Below are 21749 nucleotides of genomic sequence, written 5' to 3' on the forward strand. Positions count from 1 at the left end.
AACAGCTGTAAGAGAAAACGGATGCAGAGTGGATATTTGCTACACAGGTTAATGCATTCTTTAAAATAAGTTTAGAAAGTCTAAAATACATACATGCATAACCCTTCCCATGAATGTATGGGATTTTGAGGTAGGTAGGCATACACGGGGTGTGCTACATTTGGGCTCTGTGTAACCTGGAGAGAGGCTACACAGTGCCACTACAGACACAATGATACAAAATTAATGCTGTAATACAAGTTGAAAAAAACCTTCCTTTAACGTCAAGCAGAGCAATTCCAAAAAGTGTTGCTGTAAACTACTTTGGTGAACTGCAAATATCTGTACCATACACAAATGCCAGGGATTTGTGGGCACAACAGTTCCTTAAAAAAAAGCATGCTCCAACCGCAAACAAAACAGTGTTAGTTCTGCTTCTGAAATGGATAAACTTCTGAATAGCAGAATTTACAGGGGATTTAGACTTGCATAAACAATACAAAAGCATCCAACATGACTAAAGAGCTTCGCTTCACTCTAAATCCATTGTCTATTTTCTCTCAGCAATTTGAGATTGCCTTAAGGTCACTCTTAAGCAACCAAGACGACAAAAGATCAGCGACATTTACACGTCCCATGCTACACAACATGAGGCAGGTCATTACTTCGGGAATTGCCAATCCAGAAAAGTAGACCAATAGTGAGAAGCCCCATACTTTATGGGCAGATAATGAGCAGGCACAATTTAAGTCAAAACATTGATGTGGAAACCTAGCACATGAGAAAGAAGTGCAGCAGCTTAGCAATAAAAAGACTATATACATCTCCAGTAAAATCCAAGTTAGTGAGAAACCAGAGTCTGCGCATCTGATAGAATAAAACTATGCATTTGAAGCAAAAATGCCCATCTCAGTACCCCAGCTGAAAACGTCTGGCATTAGAGGTTCCATTCAAACACAAAACAGTATTTGCAAGCAGATATTTCGAAAGTTAAGACATGCCAAACACAATGGCAGAAATCAGAGATGGGGGAGCAGTCAGGAATGATGGCTCAAAACCAATACTAAAATTTTTAGGTCTCGCCTGGCGTTGCAGCACAAAGCGGTGCTCGCTGGGCGAGAGATTTGTTAGGAGAGTAGATTTGAGAAGGGGACTTGAAACCCGCCCCTCATTTTCATTGGCTGGCTTCACCATTTATGCTAAACGGTGACCTGCCATTGGAAATTAGGGTTTTTGTGGACGCCCTTTCACCTACGATCTGGACTGGGTCAACTGCTTTGCCGCTGTCGCAAAGCACTTTCTTTTCTTTATGGGGCCATGCGTTTCTAATTAGAAACACATGGCCCCATAAAGACAAGAGATCGATGCTTGTTTTGAAAGGCGCAACCCTCCTAATGTGAAACATAGGCTGCCGGGCATTGCTTTTCTTCTGGGCGGCACACCATTAATGCTAAACAATGGCAGACGCACAGGTCGCCCTTCTATTTTGCCATTATTCATTTGTTTAAGAGCGCAGCACTCTGAATCTCCAACATATGCTGCCGGACATTGCAATTCCTTTGGGCGGCACACCAATAATCTGAAACAATGGCGGCCGCGCAGCAAAGGTGTGCTTCGGTTTTGTCCTATAAACTGTAGTAGCAGCCAAGCTATGCATATATTTCTGCATATATTTCTGCATATATTTCCTGCTTGACTGCAGGCTCACAAGCAGCCGCAGATGTGAGTGTACCCGGCTCATCTATGTAATAGGATAGCACGATAAGCTCTCCTACCAGAGTTTAATATGGGACACATTACGCTGCCACCAGTACTTTTTTTCTTAAAAAACGGAGGCGAGGTTCGGGTCCGAGTCTCCGAGACTGGATTAGGCTGTTGATGCCTGGGCTGGAGTCCAGTTCACCCTCTGCGCTTTGTAATCTTGTGTTTCCGCTCTTACACATACGGATATGAATATTCATATGTTTGCATACTGGTCGAGAGGGATACGGTGAGGAAAGGCTCCGAGTGTGCACTTACGAAGGGTATGGAGTTTGAAACTGGGGTAAGGAATGGTGCCTGCATGGAAACAGACTCTGGGCATCATAGGATTTGTAGTCCGTCCTCAGTACCTTCTTAAACCACGGGCAGTTTGTTAAAATAAAAAGACATTTTCTCCTTGCGCATTTAGCAATTCCTTATTGGTTACTCAAAACTTTTACATCATTATTTTTCATGCCGCCTGCTTAGAGAGGTGTACAGCATGGTGGTGGGGTTATCAACCTTGTTGTTTAGTGAATATTTATGTACGTGCTGCTCGGAGGAGCCTCCTACCTCGCTGGCAGCTTTCCAGCTGATGCACATGGCCCCTTCTTATTTCAGCTTCCTTGCGCCATTGTTCTCTTGCTAACTTCCTTAATCAGCCTATTTTTTTTAATGAAAACATTATTTGGCTATTTTGTATGTCATAGTGTGATGGTGAGAGTTTGATTCTGAGAATAAGTCAAAGGATTAGTGAATGAATTGATGGATGAGTGAGTTTATGAATAAATGGGTGAATGCATGGATGGATGAAAGGTTAGTTTTTTGAACGGGTGACCGATTTGGTGCATGGATAAATATGTATTGTGACGATTTCGGTGAATGGATGAAGGAGTGAGTGAATAATTGAACTGATGTATGAAGAGGAAGTGTGTGCATGAATTGTTGAGAGTGATGGATAAGTGAGAGCATGGATTTGTGTACGGCTGAAATGATTAATGAACGCATGGGTGATAACATTATCCTTTTTTGTTGTGTTGGAAGCATTATTTAGAATGAATATTACCTTGTAAACAATTCTAAAGTTAATCTTCGAGATTAACCTAATAAAATATTGCTTCATCTTCAAATTAGTTTCAGGAGTATATTTTGGCACATAAAGTTAGTGCACATTGTCATGTTACCTTTGCTTCCATGTGTACTTTTGAAAAGGCGGTCTACTTTTTTTAAAAAACTCAGTTCATCTGACAGGAGGCAGGGCTGTGAACGAAGATTATTTCATGCTTTGACTAAATTATGTCGACATGTTCAATTTGTGCTCCGTTGAATAATTCATCACCTCTTCATATTTGACACTGACGTTACCATGTCCCTTTTAGTAGGAAGGGTTTTCATAAACATAGAACATTTGATGCAGTGCGCAGATAGTGAAACCAAACCGCACTCTAGTTGAAACCGAAGTACTCGAGGATAGTGGTGATGTGGTCATGTTGGATTTCCACAGCATATTAAGGACCTTACTCTGGACTCGCCAGTAGAAGTTGTGATCACCTGCACCTCGTCGCTGACAAATCCTAACAATAGGAGGAGATAGAGCCACGTATGAGGATAGGACAACATGCCCTAACAATCAAGCATTGGCACAGCCTGTAACTCTGCCTTGCATTTTGAGCGATGATTAAATTCATTAACAATCCTGCTGCACAGAAAAAACTAAGGAAGGCTGCGTATTGCATTCTGTACAGAATACTTTCATAAGTAAAATAAATGAGCGATTCAGTGTACTTTTGAAATGTAAATGATTCCCTCATGCATTGCACAACTAGCATGCAATAGGGGATGGAATGATACATAGTCAGTAACATGAGGTGAGAGAAAATACACCTCTGGATGGAGTCAAACTCCATTCTATATGTATTTTAGAGAATTTTTGACTATTGCATTGTCAAGCCAGACCTAAGCAATTTGGATCTATTCCTTTCTTGGGTATCGTTCAGAATTTGATTTTAGGATGGATCAAACCCCTCACTGGCACCTGGAGCACCAGCTATTCATGTTCCTTGTCCTGTGTATATATTTTTTTGGTCGAGCCTGGGCAGCGTATGAGCTGCTCTGTGAAGCATACTGTATTGGAGTATGGACTTGAAGCCCCGCCCACATTTGTCATTGGCTCGTCATTGTCCTTCGCAAATGCTGGCTTCTGATTTCTTAATAGGCTTGTTAATCCCTCTTTAGTACCGCCTTGTCTTGTACAGACCCCCACACAGCATGACACACACTGGACTATCTTCACACCCAACAGCAGAGTCAAATACAGCCATACCATGGACTCACTTGGACTAACCACTTCAAAACCACAGGATCATCTCGCACTACCCCCAACCATCTCGGCACCTCCTTCCGCAGCTGGAGCAAAGTGACACAGACCAATGGGCGGACGCCCTCAACACCAACCTGCCCGGCATCGCATCCAACCTGAAACAGGCAGTCAAGAACTTCAACAACGGATGACCAAAGCCACCGACCGGCCAAAATCAGCAGATCCACCAAACAAGGCAGGTGGTACACACCGGAACACAGCACAATGAAAAGCAGCTGTAAACAACTGGAGAAAAGATGGCGAGATGATACAGATTGAGCCACCTTCAACAAATACCAACGACAAAAAAAAATAATAATAATAATAATAATGACGAGTTCTCATGCCTAACAGCCATGAGAATACGATCCTTTCCTCATAGGAGCTCTGCGACGCTCTAGCAAATCACGTTCACAACAGGATATCAACCCTCTACAGGAACTTGGAGCCCCAACCCACAGACGACCTCACTCCAACAGAAGCCTACCCTGACTAACATCCCACTGCATGGGCACAGCTGACCACACCGGACAGCACAGCCATCATAGACTCCATCCACTCAAGAACACCCACTGACCCCTGCCGCCAACTGCCTCTTCAAACTAGAAAGCAACGAAATGAGCCACCAACTCACCACCATCCTCAACGCATCGATCGCCACCACCACCTTTCCTGACACATGGAAACACACAGAGGTCAGAACTCTCCTCAAGAAATCCTCTGAAGACCCCAGTAAACTCCAAAACTACTGCCTCCAACCAATGTACTGGAGAAGGCCATCAACCGTCAGCTCGCCGAACATCTGGAGAGAAACAACCTGCCTGATGACTCACCAATCCAGTTTGAGCCAACCACAGCAGTGGGGCCACCTTATAGCTGCGACAGACGACACTGGCACCCTACGAGTCAGAGGATAATCAGTCACTGTGATCCTTCTTGACCTCTCTGCAGCCTTTGATGTAGTTTACACCCCCCCCACACCCCCCCCAGAGACTGCAACAGATCAGAATCAAGGGGCACGCGCGGAGAATTCCACGAGCACCATCTGTAGTGTTCCTCAAGGCTCAGCCCCACCTTCTTTAACACTTACACAAAACCTCTATCCAACATAGTCAAAACCCACATCATCAACATATGCTACGTCGACAACTTCCAGCTCATCTCCTTGTTCTCAGCACACCCCAAACACAAAGACCAACTTCCACAACTGCATGCAGAACATCACAGCCTGGATAAAGGACAAATGTCTGAAGCTCAACACTGACGAGACTAAAGTGCTGATGTTTGGCAACCATGCCACCCTCTGGAAGGCCACCTGGTGGCCGCTGAACTCATACCCACCCCCATGCCAAAAGACCACAACATAAACTCTGCATCATCATGGACAGCAAACTCTCCATGAAACGACAGATCAACAGTGTCCTCTGCATGCTTCCACACTCCGAAGAATCTTTAAATGGCTTCCCAAAGGCACGAGAAAAAACAAAGTCACACAAGCCCAAATCGCTAGCAGTCTGGACTACGGCAAAGCACTGTATGCAGAAAGTACCATTAAACTCACAAGAAGGCTCCAGAGGATACAGAATTCAGCGGCTAGTGTGATCCTCAATCTACCCAAACGGACCCTCATCACCCAGCACCTGAGGAACCTCCACTAAGCTCCCTGCCCAGAAAAGATGCCAATTTAAACTACTGACATGTCTACAAAGCCCTCCACGACCAGCATACACAAACCACCGCCTGAACTTTAAACAAAATGACCCGTGCACACATGAGAGTATTAACAGTGTAGATTACGGTCAGTAAACACAATTATAACAAGCGGTCAGACCTTCTGGTATCTGATACTTCCTCACAATCCGATGCGTACTCGCCGATGCCCCATACACAGGATACATTAGTGCTTCTGGTCTGATACTGACCTCTTAATGTGCCTTGTCCTTTCTACCTATATTATACCAGCCGGGACGGAATTATAACCGGCATAGAGAACTTGACTCTTTCTGACAATTTGTCCAATAGCCCTGAAGAAGTCGTGGGTTAACACCCAGTCGAAACACGTGTTGGCTGGGCAATTGATCACCAATTAATCACCACAAAAGAAAGAAAACGTCATCTGACCGCTTGTTATAATTGTGTTTGTGACCGCATCACGTCAAACACCACCTGAACTTTCACCAACCTTCCAGAAACCTTCGCCCGGCCACCCTGCTCGCACAGACAGTGCATAGTCACAGCAGAGGGCAGATTCTTCTCCCAACTCGCTGCCAGGTCCTGGAACGCCCTTCCTCTCCACCTCCGAACATCACCCCCACTGGCATCCTTCAGGAGCAGAATTAAGACCTGGCTTTTCTACTAAGCTCAACAATCCAGCGCCTGAATACCCTCCTGGGTGATACGCCACAATCTACAAGTACGGATTGATGTTTATCAATAGCTTCCCAAGACCAATACCTGATGAATGAATACTAATCACGGTGACTTTAAAATTCCACATTCCATGTAACAAGAACAAACAAAAAAAAAATGCCCCCCTCCCCAGCAAACTTTCACCCGAGAATCCCTGGAGAAATGTTCAGCATCTGCTTCTGTAGATTTTATGAACCACAGCCAGAGAGATGAAACAGGGTCAGTGAACTACTTCATACACAGCTAGTTTAACAGTCATCAAAAAAATATTATTACCAACAGCCCACAGAGAGGGCCAATCTAGCTAGCCCTAACTGCATAGCCATTTTCACCTCCAAGCCGCTCAAACAGGTGAGGATTCGTTTTTTTAGGCAATCTGGTACTTATAAATCCCCATCTCCCACAAATTTGCAACCCTTGATGTCATTGTTGAATATGTGACTAACGGCTCTTTACTTTGGTTACAGGACTCTATAGTCCTTGAGATAGGGTGTGTAGACAGTTGTCAACTGATTCGATGGTAGCTTTCAAAGAGTTTTTTTCAGTTGAAATAAGAGGAACAGGCAGATTGTAAATTAATTTAGACCAGGAACTGCTAGGTTGGGCTAGTAACGTTAAAACCAACAGTGCCAACCTGAGACAGGGTCTAGTACAATTGATCACTAATTAGGTTGTACAACTTTTCTAAAGAGGTAATGGAAAGCATTGGTTGTGTCAAATTAATCACAGGACTGAGAAACGTGTATAATTCCCCAGCAAACCGCACCCACACAGAAACAAGGCAAAAACCTTCAGTTTAAGGTTTGTTACAATCAATAAATCTAAAAACTACACAAAATGTAATTCCTCCAATGCACTGCCCCAGACATTATGAGTCACTCATGACATCCACGGTTTACACGACTAATTATTTTCTTAAAGACACAAATTGCTTTTATTGATACGTATTTTGGACTGGTAATGCAACACATAGCCTGAAGTTAATAAAATGGCAACTCTATGGTCATTTATAAACATAACTTTCTCTGGTAAGTAAATCTTCATAACTCCCGTTTAACACTTGTCTATGAAATCGTTTTCTGTTAGGCAACGTTATGGTCTCAAGTATGAACGGAGCAAGACTAGCTGCCATGCGGAGTGTGAATTAGGTGCAAGATTGGAGACAAGCTTAACCTTCAAGTGAGATTCCGATTCACTAAATTACTGTGAACTCAATAAATTATGGGACTAACTAGTTTAGATAATTGAAAAGTACCACAGAACTACTTTGTTAGGTCACTGCTCAATCTTACTAAAGACTTCACCTCAGGATTGCATGCTTATTTACACATCAGCCATCCTTTAAATTTCACTTGTATACTTTTAATGTTTGTGCCTTTTTGTTGTGCTACCACAGTACATTATTCCTATTCTAGGGTGACGATGTGTTAAATGTTTAAAGATAACCAAAGAGCATAAATACTTGTATAACATTTTACTCAATCCACAATTAGACATGTTTCAGAGACATTGAACTAACACTCCAGAAGAATACAGGCCTTGCTGTGGGCTTCAAGGACCTTCCTATGGACCAAGATTGTCTTTCCTAAGAATTATTGGTTGCAAATGGGTGATAGTCTCAAACTGTGCTTTACAAGTGTGGAAAGACTGTATTATGAGGTGTTAAAAAGAGTTATGCATGGGGATTTTAGACAAGCAGGCTCCAATTTAGGCAGAAACGTTCAAACCAGGCAAGCTGCCTAATTTGCCTTACTTGGGAGCCACTAGCAGAGATAGGATGCAGGTCCCATCCCTGCTGGGGAAGATGGCACAGTTAAGTTAAGCACAGACTGCAGACATTTTGGGTGATGTATGTGTGCATCTTCAAATGTTATATATATATATATATATATATATATATATATATATATATATATATATATATATATATATATATATATATATATATATATATATATATATATATATATATATGTCGCAGACCTAGTTAAAAGATAGTTATGGAATGTGAACCTATGGGTAGCGAGGTCAGACAAGAACACAGCTTGTTATCTTTCAAAGAATAATGAAGTAAGCACTAAAACGAAAACCCGTACTACTTTCACCTATCATAATGATGCTTAGAAAATCCAAAGCTGTAGCATAGGCAAAACAAACAAACCTCTTATGCCACATTATTCAAGAGTCTTTAAACTGCTTGAAAGAGACTCAGCTAGTACTACCCCCATTACATAAAAAAACTTGGTAAGGCCCCCTCAACAGGCAGGTTTCTACAAAAGCACAAGTCCTCCAATGATAGCATTGGTAAAGAGACCATGCCTCCCTATGACCTCAATGAAAGTCATAGTACAGTAAAAAGGCTACACATAAGTACGGAAGTACTGCGTTCCACCCAGGAGCTACTACTGAGGTAGTGCAGGAGTATCACATTCATTAGCATTAACGGTGATGCTACTGGTCTACACATAGTTTGGACTAATTTTCTCCTACCAATTTTAAAACAAACTATTGGAATGGACTTGGGGCCCCTGGTGGGATAGGGCACTCATTTTATTTTCACTAGAGCAAACACATTTGATACATAACTACAGTTGATCAGATGATTTACATAGCTGCTTCGGAATCTTAATAGTTTTTCGCCTGACAACCTAGCTATGGTAAAGGAACAACTCAACTGCTGAATATCCACTGCTGCAAATTTCCCGCCAAGTGAGGGGGGCTGTGATTGTGACTCATACAGATCAAGGGATCAATATTTACAATGGCAATAGCTCAAACACTCGCAAATGCGAGACCTATTTAAAGAAGCAGCCGCCATCGTCCTGCAATGTTCGGAGAGTGAAAGAACGCATAGCGTGCTGAATGTTGCAGGAAAGCCTGTCATACCTGTATTAGGAGAAAATCAAAGAAAATAGTGCTTGTAGACTAAACAAGCATTTGCAATGCAATAGGTCTCCCATTTATGCAGTTTGAGCTATTGTCATTGTAAATCACAATTCCCTTTATTTATGTTTTGGTTTTCAAAACATAAATAAAAGGCATTGTCATTTACAATGCCAACAGCTTAAACTCGCGTAAATGCGAGACCTATTGCATTGCAAATGCTTGTTTGTTTATATCCTGGTTATGGCCATAATTGTTTACTGTACAAAATCACGCTGGAAAAGGGGCACTGTTAGTGGCCTCCCATTTCCGGAGCATTGCATCGGTATTAAGGCCTTTCCTATCGCCTCACATTGCTCAAAAGGGAGGGATTTGAAATAGTTATTAATATTATTATTATTATTATTATGTATAGAGTGCTGCTACCCAACCAAGGGTTTCCCAGCGCTACGTCACGGTAGAAGTACACAGGGTCACGCTAATGGCTGCTCCTGAAATCCATGATTAAAAGAGCCAGGGTTTAATCAACCTGTGGAACTCATCTGTTTCCATAGACTGTGTGGGTTGTTTTTACTCGTGTTAAAGTTTCACTCAGAGTGTTCAACATTTGTCAACGAGATGCCACTCAAACACAAGCTGAAGCCAATGAAATGTCACACAGAAGCAATCTTGAAACTTGGCAGCTCTGATTGGTGCATGGAAAGTGTCACTGTGACTGTTGCAGTGATGTGGGAAGAGTACCATGGGCTTTAATGTAAGCAAGTAATATGGGTTTGGTGGAGAAAGCAGCCATACTCTGGGCGTACAGGGCGTTTGGCACTATTATAGTTCTGCACTATTGACAGTTACGCTCTGTAGTGTGCACAAGGACACGTCAGAGAAGAGGCCCCTCTCCTAGAGAGCTGTCACTCACACCTACACTTACCGGCCGGCGATGGAAAGTAAACAAATTCGAGGTCTCCCTGTACCCCAATTTTTAACTGAATCTGAGCCTGGGAATAGGGTAATATAGGCGTCATCAGGGGACCATAGCTTTGATTGTAGTACCAAATAAAAGAGCACGTGAGGGTGCTGCAAGATTACTTATCTTTGCTGAAATCCGACCGGCCTGCGGGGGAAGAGTAAACAAACTCGAGATGACAAGATAAAACCACGTCAAATAAAAACAAGCACGCTGCAAATAAACAAAAAAAATGCTTGTTTAAAGTATGGAAAGCTGATTTGAGCTTAAGAGCTGCAGATCAACACAGCAGCAGGTGTTTATCTCACTGAGCAACCCTTCCAACATTGGCTGCAAATGGCAGGAGTTGTTCAAATAAGAAAGTCTTTAGATTCTTCCAGTGATGGAAGAGGGATAGGGAAGATTCCTGGGGGATTCTTCCCATGGTATGCCCGCAGCCCCATCAATGGAGAGCTACAGCCGGGCACAAAAAATAAAAAATAAATAAATAAAAAAAAAAAAAGCCATCGCGAAACTGAAAGCGATTGCTTTTGAAAACAAACCCGCGAGTGGTGCGCGCGAGCGCTAGCCATATGGTTTCAATTATCGCGCACGTGTCTGGGCACGATAATTGAAACCATATGGCACGAATGCGCGTAATAGACACCAATAGGCCATAGGCGGAGCAATGCGCCCGCCTTCGGCCTATTGTGTGCTATTTTAAAAACAAACACGCAGGCAAAGGCCAATAGCAGGCCACAAAAGTAAAAACACACACACGTGTGTGTGTGTGTAGAATTCCAGGGTCCATTTCAGAACCCCGGACAAAAGGACTCTCGCCTGCGCGAGCACTGCTGTGCAGTGCAACGCAGGGCGCGAGCCCTAAAAAGACGTATTGTGTAACAACCGAAGTAAAAGGGCCAGTTCTCATGGTAGGTTACAAATGAAGACATGGTGGTACTAAGGAGGGACCAACAAGCATATTAATGAACCAGAATTAAGCATTTACGAAGGGCAATGAAAATATGGGCGGAGCTTCTATTCCATACTCCAGTACAGAATGCCACAGAGCAGCGCATGCGCTGCCCAGGCTCGACATAAAAAGGCCAGGATTAAGAGAGTGACTTTTGCGGCAAAGGCTGAAGTGATCTCCATTGTAAGGTGCCCATAGATAGTTAACCACTTCAGGTAGAATCTTTTAAAGAATGGAAGAACGAAGAAAAATGTTTACTTTTTTTTTTAAAGGGAGCGTTTTATGGTAGTGACCAAACCCCCTTTATTTATTTTTTTTTTAAAGCGAAACTCAACTGGGGTGGATTCAGAAACTTATAAAGATCCATGCGTCCTTATGAAAAGACCATTTCTCCAGAATTTCAACAAGCTTATAAATTGGCCCATGTGTCTGTCCACGCCTACACTGTGGCCAGTGCCAGGAACCCTGGCCCGCTGGACCACCACAGGTACTCCACCTCTGATCTCTGCACCCTAGACGCAACAACTGCTACCTCACATCCCCGACTCCATAGCATAACCTTTCACCCGTCTCCATTGCTGTTTCTGCGCCTCCCTAGGACTGACCTCACAGGATCCCACACACTGCTGTTCCAGCAGGCCGCGACCCCCTTCCCCAATCAACTCAGAGTCCCCCTGATCAATGCACGATTGCTGAGCAAACATGCCACCGAAGACTGGGACACTATCTCCACCCTCATCGTGACCTTCATCACAGAGACCTGGCTCACCCCCGCGTGCACCTTGGACATCGCCACCACAACTTCCAACGGATACAAGATCAAGGGTGTGGAATTTATTAAAATATCTACTTGTCCATGGGGGCATGTTGCTTCATAAAACTACTTGTCCTGTAACAAATTCCACTTGTCCCTTTGGCGCCAAGTAGTGCGGCAACAAATTATGGCAGCAATCTCATAACACAAGAGCTCTGATATTGCCTCTTATTATGCCATGGCTCATACCATAGTAGTGTTTGAATACCTGCAATTCCCTTATATTGCCTCTTATTATGCCATGTCTCATACCATAGTAGTGTTTGAATACCTGCAATCCCCTTATGTTGCCATGTTTCCACACATCTACATACTGGGGCTGAAGGTAGTGGTAAGCAATAGTTCCAGGTTTAGAGTGCCCTTTTGAGTCTGTGCAAACCTACTAACTTAAGGGTTTTCAACAACTCTTCTCTAATCTTTTCCCATGCTCAGAAATATTGGAAATTTACTTCTGACAATGGCAGATGTAAACTTTCTTCCAGAGTTGGGGGAAAAAGTAGTTGGGGGGGGGGGGGGGGGGGGGGGGGGGGGGGGGGGGGAAGTGAACTTGCAAACACTCAGATTTTTGCATGAGCAAATCTACACATTCATATTTGCTCATGCTAAAATGCTGTTCACAAATATTTTCTATGAGTACTATTTGTCCTACTTCTTTAAATACTTGTGAATTCATGATAGCCATATAGCTGCACCTAATGCAAGGAAATATACAATGGGTGCACTTTTGAGACTTTCTTTAATAATTGGGCCCCTAATTTGGTATGTCGTTGACCATGACCTTTTGCATTTGTTAAAATCCTGTCTTTCTCTCTCTGTATCAGCTGGCTTCATTGTGAGTGACAACATTCTGCTGGCTCACAAGGAGCATATCGCACACAAAGTAGTTTTGTTCAGTGCCAGTAACTACTGTCGCAGTGTGTGCTTTTTGAAACCAAAACCAATTTTTGCCTTTGCCAATGTTTGTTATAATGGTGAGGGCCCGGCAGCTCCCACGCCAATAAGGTTTTACAAAAAACATGCCAAAACAAGTCACATTGACAAAACTAAAAAGCTGACCCCAATTTCAGACTGACTGGCTTTGCCAATGCTTGTTTATTTTTGTTTCCAATAATCTTATTGAAACTGGTTACATTGATTATTAATATTTTTGGGAAATACTAGCATGCATCAACACGTTACTAAATGATGCTGCAAAGAAATGGTACCTGAAATTTTACAGTAGTTTAGCTAAATGTTTTATTTTTCCTGCTTTCATTTTATTATGAACATTTTATTTTGAATGCAAAGAATCACCAATCTTGCTTTCAAGCTTCTGCAAATATTTGCATCAAATCAGAGAGCATTCTGGGAGCATTATACATAGCCTCATTGCTAAACTTTAAAAATGTGTACACATTTTTATACTGGAACCACTGTCAGTAGTGCAGTCAGAGCTTACAACATTTACTTAAAGTTCTCACCAAATTAATAAAGGCTTTCGATTAATGAACCATAAATACAAGTTTGAACAGCATTAACACATGGTCAAAAATATTACGTTACCTGCAGACAGTGCCCTTCCCTGATCCATAATGTGGTACTGAAAACTGGCAGCCAAAGGGTTTGTGCCTGCAGGGTGTTGGGCCTACTTGTCCCAAGGACAAAATACACATAACAACTTGTTGCCCTTGACCCCTAACAATATGTCCTGGGCGTCGGACTATAGGAATTCCACATCCCTGCAAGATGAAACACTGACAGCATCAACAGACACAAAGGTGGCATCGCCATTATACACATGGAAGCAATCTGTACGACCACCAAAGACAAAAAACACAAGCACCTGAATTTCCAGCTCCATGCCAATGACAATGTACTGGCCTCAGTGCCACCATCACAGAATTCAGCACCCCGCTCGCCATTGAATCCAAACAACACAGAAGACCTCAACTTTCACCTGGACAACCCCACAGACACCAACTCCACCGACCTGGAACACATGGACAACATCGGCCTCACGCAGCTGGTCTCAGACACCATGCAGAGAGATGGACACACACAGGACCCATCTTCACATCCAGCAACGGAATCAGATACAACCACACCACGGAACTCACTTGGTCTGATCATTCTCTCATACACTTTACCACTGCCAGATACCACCCACAACCGTCACATTGTCCCTTTCTGTAGCTGTCACTCAGCACCAATGAACCGACACCCTCAGCCTCTCCCAACCTGATGCCTCCATCAACTGGAGCAAGACAGCAGAGAATTTAAAAGCCTGGATCACCCGTGCCACTGACCAAGTAGTCCCCCCACCAAACCAGCCAGAATGCGTGGACCCCGAGCAATTTTACGGTCGGCCCTCAACAAGTACCACCACCTACTAAAAACCACAGAAAACAGCCCTGACACACCGCATGGAGGCCAGCGCCAACCAGACAAAGGAACACTTCGCCATCGTCCGAGTTTACCTTCAGCCACAGAAAACTCTGCTGTGTCTCGCAGACCGCTTCCACAAGACAGCCACCATATACAGAAACTTTCATGCCTCTGACTTCATCAGCACCCCCACACCTGCAAAGACAACCACCCGTTCACCACTTGGGAACAACTCATCACACCACCCACTGAGGAGTACCCAATGGCCTGTGCCCCTCAACGACTTTTCAACCTCAGAAGAGACGAGATCAGTCACTAGTTCACCGCCATCCGCAACCCCTACATCCACCTGCCCCGGCGCCTGGAAACAGTTCCGACCCCGTCCTCAAGAAAGCCTACGCAGAGCACAACGACCTACAGAACTACAGCCACATCTTGCTGCTTCAGTTACCCGTCAAAGTCCTGGAGAAGGCAATCAATCGCCAACTCACCGAAAACCCGGAAAGAAACAACCTTCTAGACCCCTCCCATTCAGGATTCAGAGCCAACCACAGCACCGAGACGGCCCCGATCACCATGACAGATGACATCCATACCCTACTAGACAGAGTGGAATCACCTGCCTTAATCCTACTCTACCTTTCGCCACCTTCAACATTCTCCCACCACTTTGGCCTACAAAGTTGCAGGGAAGTTTCCGACCTGTGCTTCTCTATTAAAACACCTCAAATTGCAGCCCGACTAGGGAAATTCACAGACGCAATCCGAGCCAAAATGAAACTGGAAAACTGAATTATAACAGTACTCAGTCGGTCATCAAGCATGAGAGACTATGATACAACGTTTCCTTAAGTCCAACACCTTACTGCTAGATAGGACAATAATCCTAATAGTCATTTTTATTATTTTAAATCTTTTTAAATGACTTTAACTAATTGTGCGAGATTTTAAACAAGTTTTTGTTTCATTGATAGAATATTGTAACAATTTTAATTAGTTGAACAATAAAGATTCATTCATTCAGTCTCCCACCACATACTCATCAACTGTCTGCACCAGATCGGCATCAAGGGTGATGCTCTTAGATGGACAGAATACTTACTTACCGCACACAGAGGATTCGGCTCCCTCCCTTCACCTCACTGCCAAAGCATACTATCTGCGGCGTTCTGCAAAGCTAATACATCAGTCTCACCCTCCTCAACATCTGCATGACGCTGCTAGCAGATATCATCAGAACTCATGACAACATTTCCTACGCCAACACAGAGCTTGTCCTCTCACTCAGCAGATCCCACTACGACGAAATCCAACTTTAACACCCTGCATGAATAACGTCTCAGCCTGGATGAAAGACAACTGCCTGAAGCTCAACACAGACAAGACCGAAATGCTGACTTTTGGCAGCCACACATCCCCCGGGAACGACTCCTGGTAGCCACCAGAAATCAGACCTACCCCACTCCAAAAGATCACGCTTGCAACCTATGCATCACTCTCGACAGCAAACTCTCCATGACACGACAGGTCAACGCCGTCTCTTCAGCCTGCTTCCACACGCTCCACCGAAAATAACCCACAACTCCAGGCGCCTGAGAGACCTCCACTTGCCCCCATCCTGAAGAGATGCCACTTTAAGCTCCTGACCCACACCTACAAAGCCCTCTATGACCAAGGACCAGCATACATGAACCACCACCCTAACTACCACCAACCATCCAGAAACCTCTGCTCCATTCACCCAGACAGTGCATGATCCTTCTCCCACCTCGCCGCCAAAACCTGGAATGCCCTTGCCCTCCACCTTCGATCAGCACCCTCATTGGCAAACTTTAGGAAGGGACTCAAGACCTGGCTCTTCGACTAAGATCCACGGCCCAGAGTCTGGATACCCTAACGGGTGATAAGCAGGGCTTTACAAGTACAGTTTGTTTGATTGACCTATATTATTTCACCCAACAGAGCCTATAAAAGGTACATTATAGTTCGGTGTTGCAATGAGATAGGAACTCCTGAAAACTGAAAAACCACTGAAATGTGCCTGCGCTAATTTAATGAACCTACTATAATTAGTGCGCCATCATATGCTACATCACTCATGAGATGTTAAATGACATTGCCAAAAACATCTCAAATGACATTATCCATGATACTGCTAGTCATTTTACTACATAAATTCATCCATCATTCAAAATGAGAAAGTTATTAGTAAAGGACCTATAGTAAGTTACAGCATTGGGCTAAGTGTGTATATGTGTTGATCCATATTTGGGAAATTGTGTAAGCCCTAGAGACAAGCGTGGTTGTTCATGTCGAAAGTTATATAGCGTGCAGTTTCAAGCTATTTAAGATTGGGGCGCAAGCAGTACTCTATGTAAAACAAGGTAAAGGCGCTATGAGCCTTGCAGAGGCATGTTTTAAAGAAGTTTACAGCCTAAAGCCAAAGACTGCTGCAAAAAATATGCGAGGAAAGCCAAAGTTTCTGTTGAAAACAACCAAACCACCAGTAGATATCTGGGCAAGTGCCCATGTTAAATAGCTGTAATACAGAGCAATACAAAATTCTATTAAACAAGGACGTTTATAAAATAGTGTGGATATTTCTTTCTAGAACTTTGCTGAGGATTTTGGGGCATGGAAGGGTAAACATACAATGTAGGGGGCGTCCAACTTAGTAGTAGTTTAACTCACCATGAGGTTTCAAGCACGGTTCTAAAGTTGCATGACCGTGGGCGTATCTCAGGAATAGAGTAGTACATTCTGTACAGAGCGACAGGTAAGTGCATTAAACTAGCTCCCATGAGTAACTGGATGGGTAAACAAAAATAATTCCCAATGGTCTGGGATGGATGTGAGAAGTAACAGTGTCAAGTCACTTAACAGTAGGAAACTCTTGCAATTCAACAGTTAGCAAAAGACAGTAACCGCTGCTGTTCATATAGTTAATTTCACAACAGTAACCAACTGGAAAAGAACACATTCTATCATAATTGTGAAAAAGTGCACCCAACTGATTAAGCAAGATTAATCCCAAGCAAAGAATAAAGGTGAAATGGCCCATAGCCAGCCAATTTCCCCTTGCATACCTCTAACCCTTGTTTATCCTCTTAGTATAATAATGAATGCTTACCACACATTTCAAGAGTGGGGAGGGGGTCACTCGCCCTGCAAAACATTCTTCCTCCAAAGAGTTCATATTCACGATACCAACTCAATTAAAATGCCACCAATACCAGACTTCGTTCTCACTGAAGACTCAATTGGTTGATAGGTACACTCTTTACGGGGCATGCACAGGGAATGAGGCCAACAGTGTTATCAGAGTACTTATGTAAACAGCATTGTTCCAGTAGAAATGTAGGCATGTGGGCACTCTGTGTCTGAAATTTCCCATTAACATGCATGACGGAGGTCATGTATGTAGCTCTGCATTTGTGTTCCTGCACTTTCTGCATCCCATAACCTCTCCACCACTGAGGTCATTGACCCTTCAATAGATGTTAACATGTGCCTGAAATGTGACAAAGTCCAATAGCAAATGCCCGGCATGGCTAGAGGACCACCGGTACTTAGATAATACAATACAGAGGTTTTTAACCTAGGGTCCACGGCACCACCTCAGGTGGGTTCACAACAGTTGGACAAGTTAAATATTAGCATATTAATAAAGTATATACACACCAAAAAACAAAAATGTAATATTGAATTCTAAAAAGTTATACTTTTTTGATTAATGGAAGCCGCGTGGGCACAACAAACAGAATCTACAATAGATAAGTGGTGGCCTGAATTGAAGAGTTGGTACGTGGCAAAAAAGGAGTATGTATTAGGAGCATAAATGACAAGTGATGTGCTAGAGTGTGGCATATTGCGTTATCTTTTAGAAATAAAACTGAATTTTGAAAAGCTCCAAACTTACAATAAATTAGAATTTTGATTTTGGCATTTTGTTTTTGTAATAAATAAAATATTTATGTTTATGTATACGTTTCTGCATTTTGTGTATACTTTAGATACAAATTGTAAAAGCTACTTAGAGGGTACCCAAGCTCCTAGTGTGGGTCAGCACAAGTCAAAAGGAACTGCTGGGTTAAAACAAGAACCTAACCAGGCTGCTCAGTGTTCAATAGGCGAGGTTTCTGCTCCATGTTTACCAAGATCATAAAAGTACAAACCATGTGGGTGGAACAAGCATGCACCTTAACTCTTTTGAAAGGATAAAAACAGGAAGAATTACAGGGGTAAAAAGGACTGAGCCCAAAGTAAGGGTGCTCCGCGATAATAAAAAAAGATAAACAAAATAGACTACAAACTAGCACGACTGTTACTCAAAAGCCCTCAAACCTTACAAAGACGCATAAGTCTGAAGCAGATGGCATTCACATACTTTCTGAAGGTTTACAATATAGATCATGGCACAGTGGCTGCGCCATTGACTGGTGGCTTGGGTGACAAACCCAAAATTACATAACACCACATACCGAACGCCTCAAAGAACGTTAAGGAGGGTCGAGGCACCCAACAGCTCTATAAAGAGACAGCAACCCACTAAAACCGGCGTATTAGAAGAATACCATAAAGTAATTATACCACTCAAATAAACTGCCCTATAAAAACAACTCCACGAAACACGGCACCTTACAGAAAGAGCGGAGAGGGAAAACAACCACCTAGTATTCAACCAAGTGTATAAGGAGCACCTCCTCTAAGTCCTCCTTGGAGATAAAAGGCACAACCATACATTCATAAGCACGGGTGCTCAGTGTAAATTTCCAAAAAGCAAGCTAACCAAATGAGTCAACATCTGATCACTATATGACCTCCCTAGTGTATCTATGGACGTGTTCAAGTTTAGAGACCCATCCTCGAGAAAGTAACGTAGTCAAACCAAGACAGGAAAGAATATTATTTCCACCCAGATCAAGTAATGGCAACATCACAAGTTGCTGCGAGGTCATCTCCATCCCTTTAAGCTGCAGCACGGGGGGGGGCAGCACCTCCCAGTAAAACGGCAAAGTTGGGGGGCGAGCACCAAATAACGTTACACTCTCTAAAGGGGGGGGGGGGGAGTGGGGCTAAAGTTGTAGCACTGGGGCATTCGCTTCTAAACTTACAGTAAAAAGTAGGCCGATACCTCCCCGCCTTCGGGCATGGTTGGCACTCCCCATAACCTCACATGTGGCAGACTCTCAAACTTATTCCGAGCTCCCAAGCCCCTCCCAACACTGCCCAGGAGTGTGGGGACCCAGAATCACATGGCCTTGCCCTCCGGGCCTAGGACCACCTGTACCGCTATCATGGAGGGCCACCTCCGCAGCCCCGCCCGCAGGGGCCGCCCCAGGAACACCGGACCCCATGCCCTCCCCTCACCTGCCGGGCCCGTTGTAATACGTCTGCGAAGCCGTCTGATTTCATCCCCCCGGGGTTGGCGCTTTGCACCAATTCAGCCATTGCGGTGCCCCCCCAGACCCCCCCCAGCAGGCCTCCTCGGGCCTTGGCCGCCGTTCCGTTCCGGCCTCTCACAGCGCTCGGGGGGCCCGCTACCCGGAAACGGAAACGACACGCGCGAGAGTTAGAGCTCTCACTTCCGGTATAGAGCAACGCCACTGCGTCCCTGAACGTAAAGGTCAATGGGATGTAAGTGGTAGGAGTTTGCGTCATGACGTCACGTGCTGTAAGAACGAGGCCGAACGTGTGCCGTAGTAATAGAAGGGCTGCCATGCTGGTGCGTGAGAAGCCTGGCCGTCGCGCGGTGTGGCGCATGCGCAGTCTCCAGCTGATAGGACTGCTGTGCTGGCCTGATTGGGGGAAACCATGAGCCACGCTACAGTGCTTGGCCAGTGGCCACCTTGCTGATTTTGGCGTAGGCAGCCACTTCTATGACAACACTACTGTCTGCAGATTAATGTGGGTGGGGGGGGGGGGTGGTGGGTGGTAATGACCCTACTCCCTACAGATTTATGGGGGAATCCTACAGAGTTTTGGGAATTCATGTATGAAGGGCCTTACCAATTTTTGTTTTGTAATTTTGTAATTTTTGTTTTGTAATTAGTGTTTTGAAATGCATGCTTTGGACGGCTGCTACTGAAGTTAATGACCTGCAATACCAAACAAGCATTGGCGTAGCCAATAGGTCTTGCCTTTGGGACCTTATAAGTATTTAGTTATGCAGCACAATATCCTTGGTGCAACAACATCAACTGTTGCATGGCTAAACACTTATAAGGTCCCATAGGCGAGACCTATTGGCTATGCCCACCAAAAAACATCTATGCCACTCACCCTTTTGGTAAACCAATGGCAAATTTTTCTGAACTCAATTTTAATATCTTAATTCCTTGTCTTCGACCGAACACATGCGTACTCACTGCTTAAATCGATTTACTTTATGAAGGGTCGCCCTATGGAATGTGCTGAGATCTTAGCTCATTTGGCTTGAATTCCAGACTACTACTGGATGACTGACAAAATACACTTAATATTTGAAACATTACAAACTGCAATGAAATTCCTAAGGCTTCCATCACAGGGTGTACTAATCCTTTAAAGTTGTGTGAGTGGCCGATAAAGTAAACTGGAGCCTGTACAATCACCCCTTGTATCTCCCCAGGACAATGGGCCAGCCGTCTTAGGGAGCCGGTGAAGAGGCAGTAAGGAAACAAGCTGTCTATTAGGAGCCAAGTCCATCTCCTCCTGCCATGCCCTGTCAATCAGCACCCGACCGCTTCCATTAGGGCCACCGCCAGTGCAGACTTGACTGCAGAGTAATGTGTCTGAGTTTACTGTACGGCTCCCAGATGAAGTCATTGTTTGTTTAAAGGGGACTGCCTTTAATAACCAACTCGAAGCAACAGGGGGCCAAAAGGGAACGTGTGACAAAAAAACAGCCTGAGTGGGTTGTGTAAAGTTTCCAAGGGCCCCAAATCCATCGCCAGAGACCCTCTACTACAATAGACATGCAAACATTCTTCCTCCATCACGTGCACGCATGACTGGAAGCGGGCTTCTCTTACCTTGCAATAGTACTGAGACGAGGAAGCGAGAAAGACACATAGTGGAAATGTTTTACGGGGAGAAGGTAAAACAATCACTATGTGGGTACATATCAATTAACAGCCTTTTGGACTATTATAAAACAAAGCTGTAAAAACGATGGAAAATGGTATAACTATTTTAACAGCCCTAGTATTTAGAAGACCGGGGCTCCTCTCATATACGAGTGATTGGGCAATAGATCTGAGGACGAGGGGCTACACAAAGGCTTTTTTTTTATATGCCCGTCACTCAT

The 21749-nt window shown here is 43.9% G+C and overlaps 1 protein-coding gene across 1 annotated transcript in view; it reads right to left on the reverse strand.

The window, feature by feature from the left end:
• Nucleotides 1-20099, reverse strand: part of FUBP3 (far upstream element binding protein 3) — a 280750-nt gene extending 260651 nt beyond the window's left edge. The window contains exon 1 of the mRNA XM_085613968.1: nt 19832-20099. Coding sequence (XP_085470094.1) covers nt 19832-19912 — 81 coding nt within the window. The 5' untranslated portion in view covers nt 19913-20099. The remainder of the gene's footprint in view (nt 1-19831) is intronic.
• Between the last annotated feature and the right edge of the window lie 1650 nt (nt 20100-21749).

The sequence above is a fragment of the Triturus cristatus genome, chromosome 1_2 (genome assembly GCF_964204655.1).
Source record: "Triturus cristatus chromosome 1_2, aTriCri1.1, whole genome shotgun sequence".
NCBI classification, from domain to species: Eukaryota; Metazoa; Chordata; class Amphibia; order Caudata; family Salamandridae; genus Triturus; species Triturus cristatus.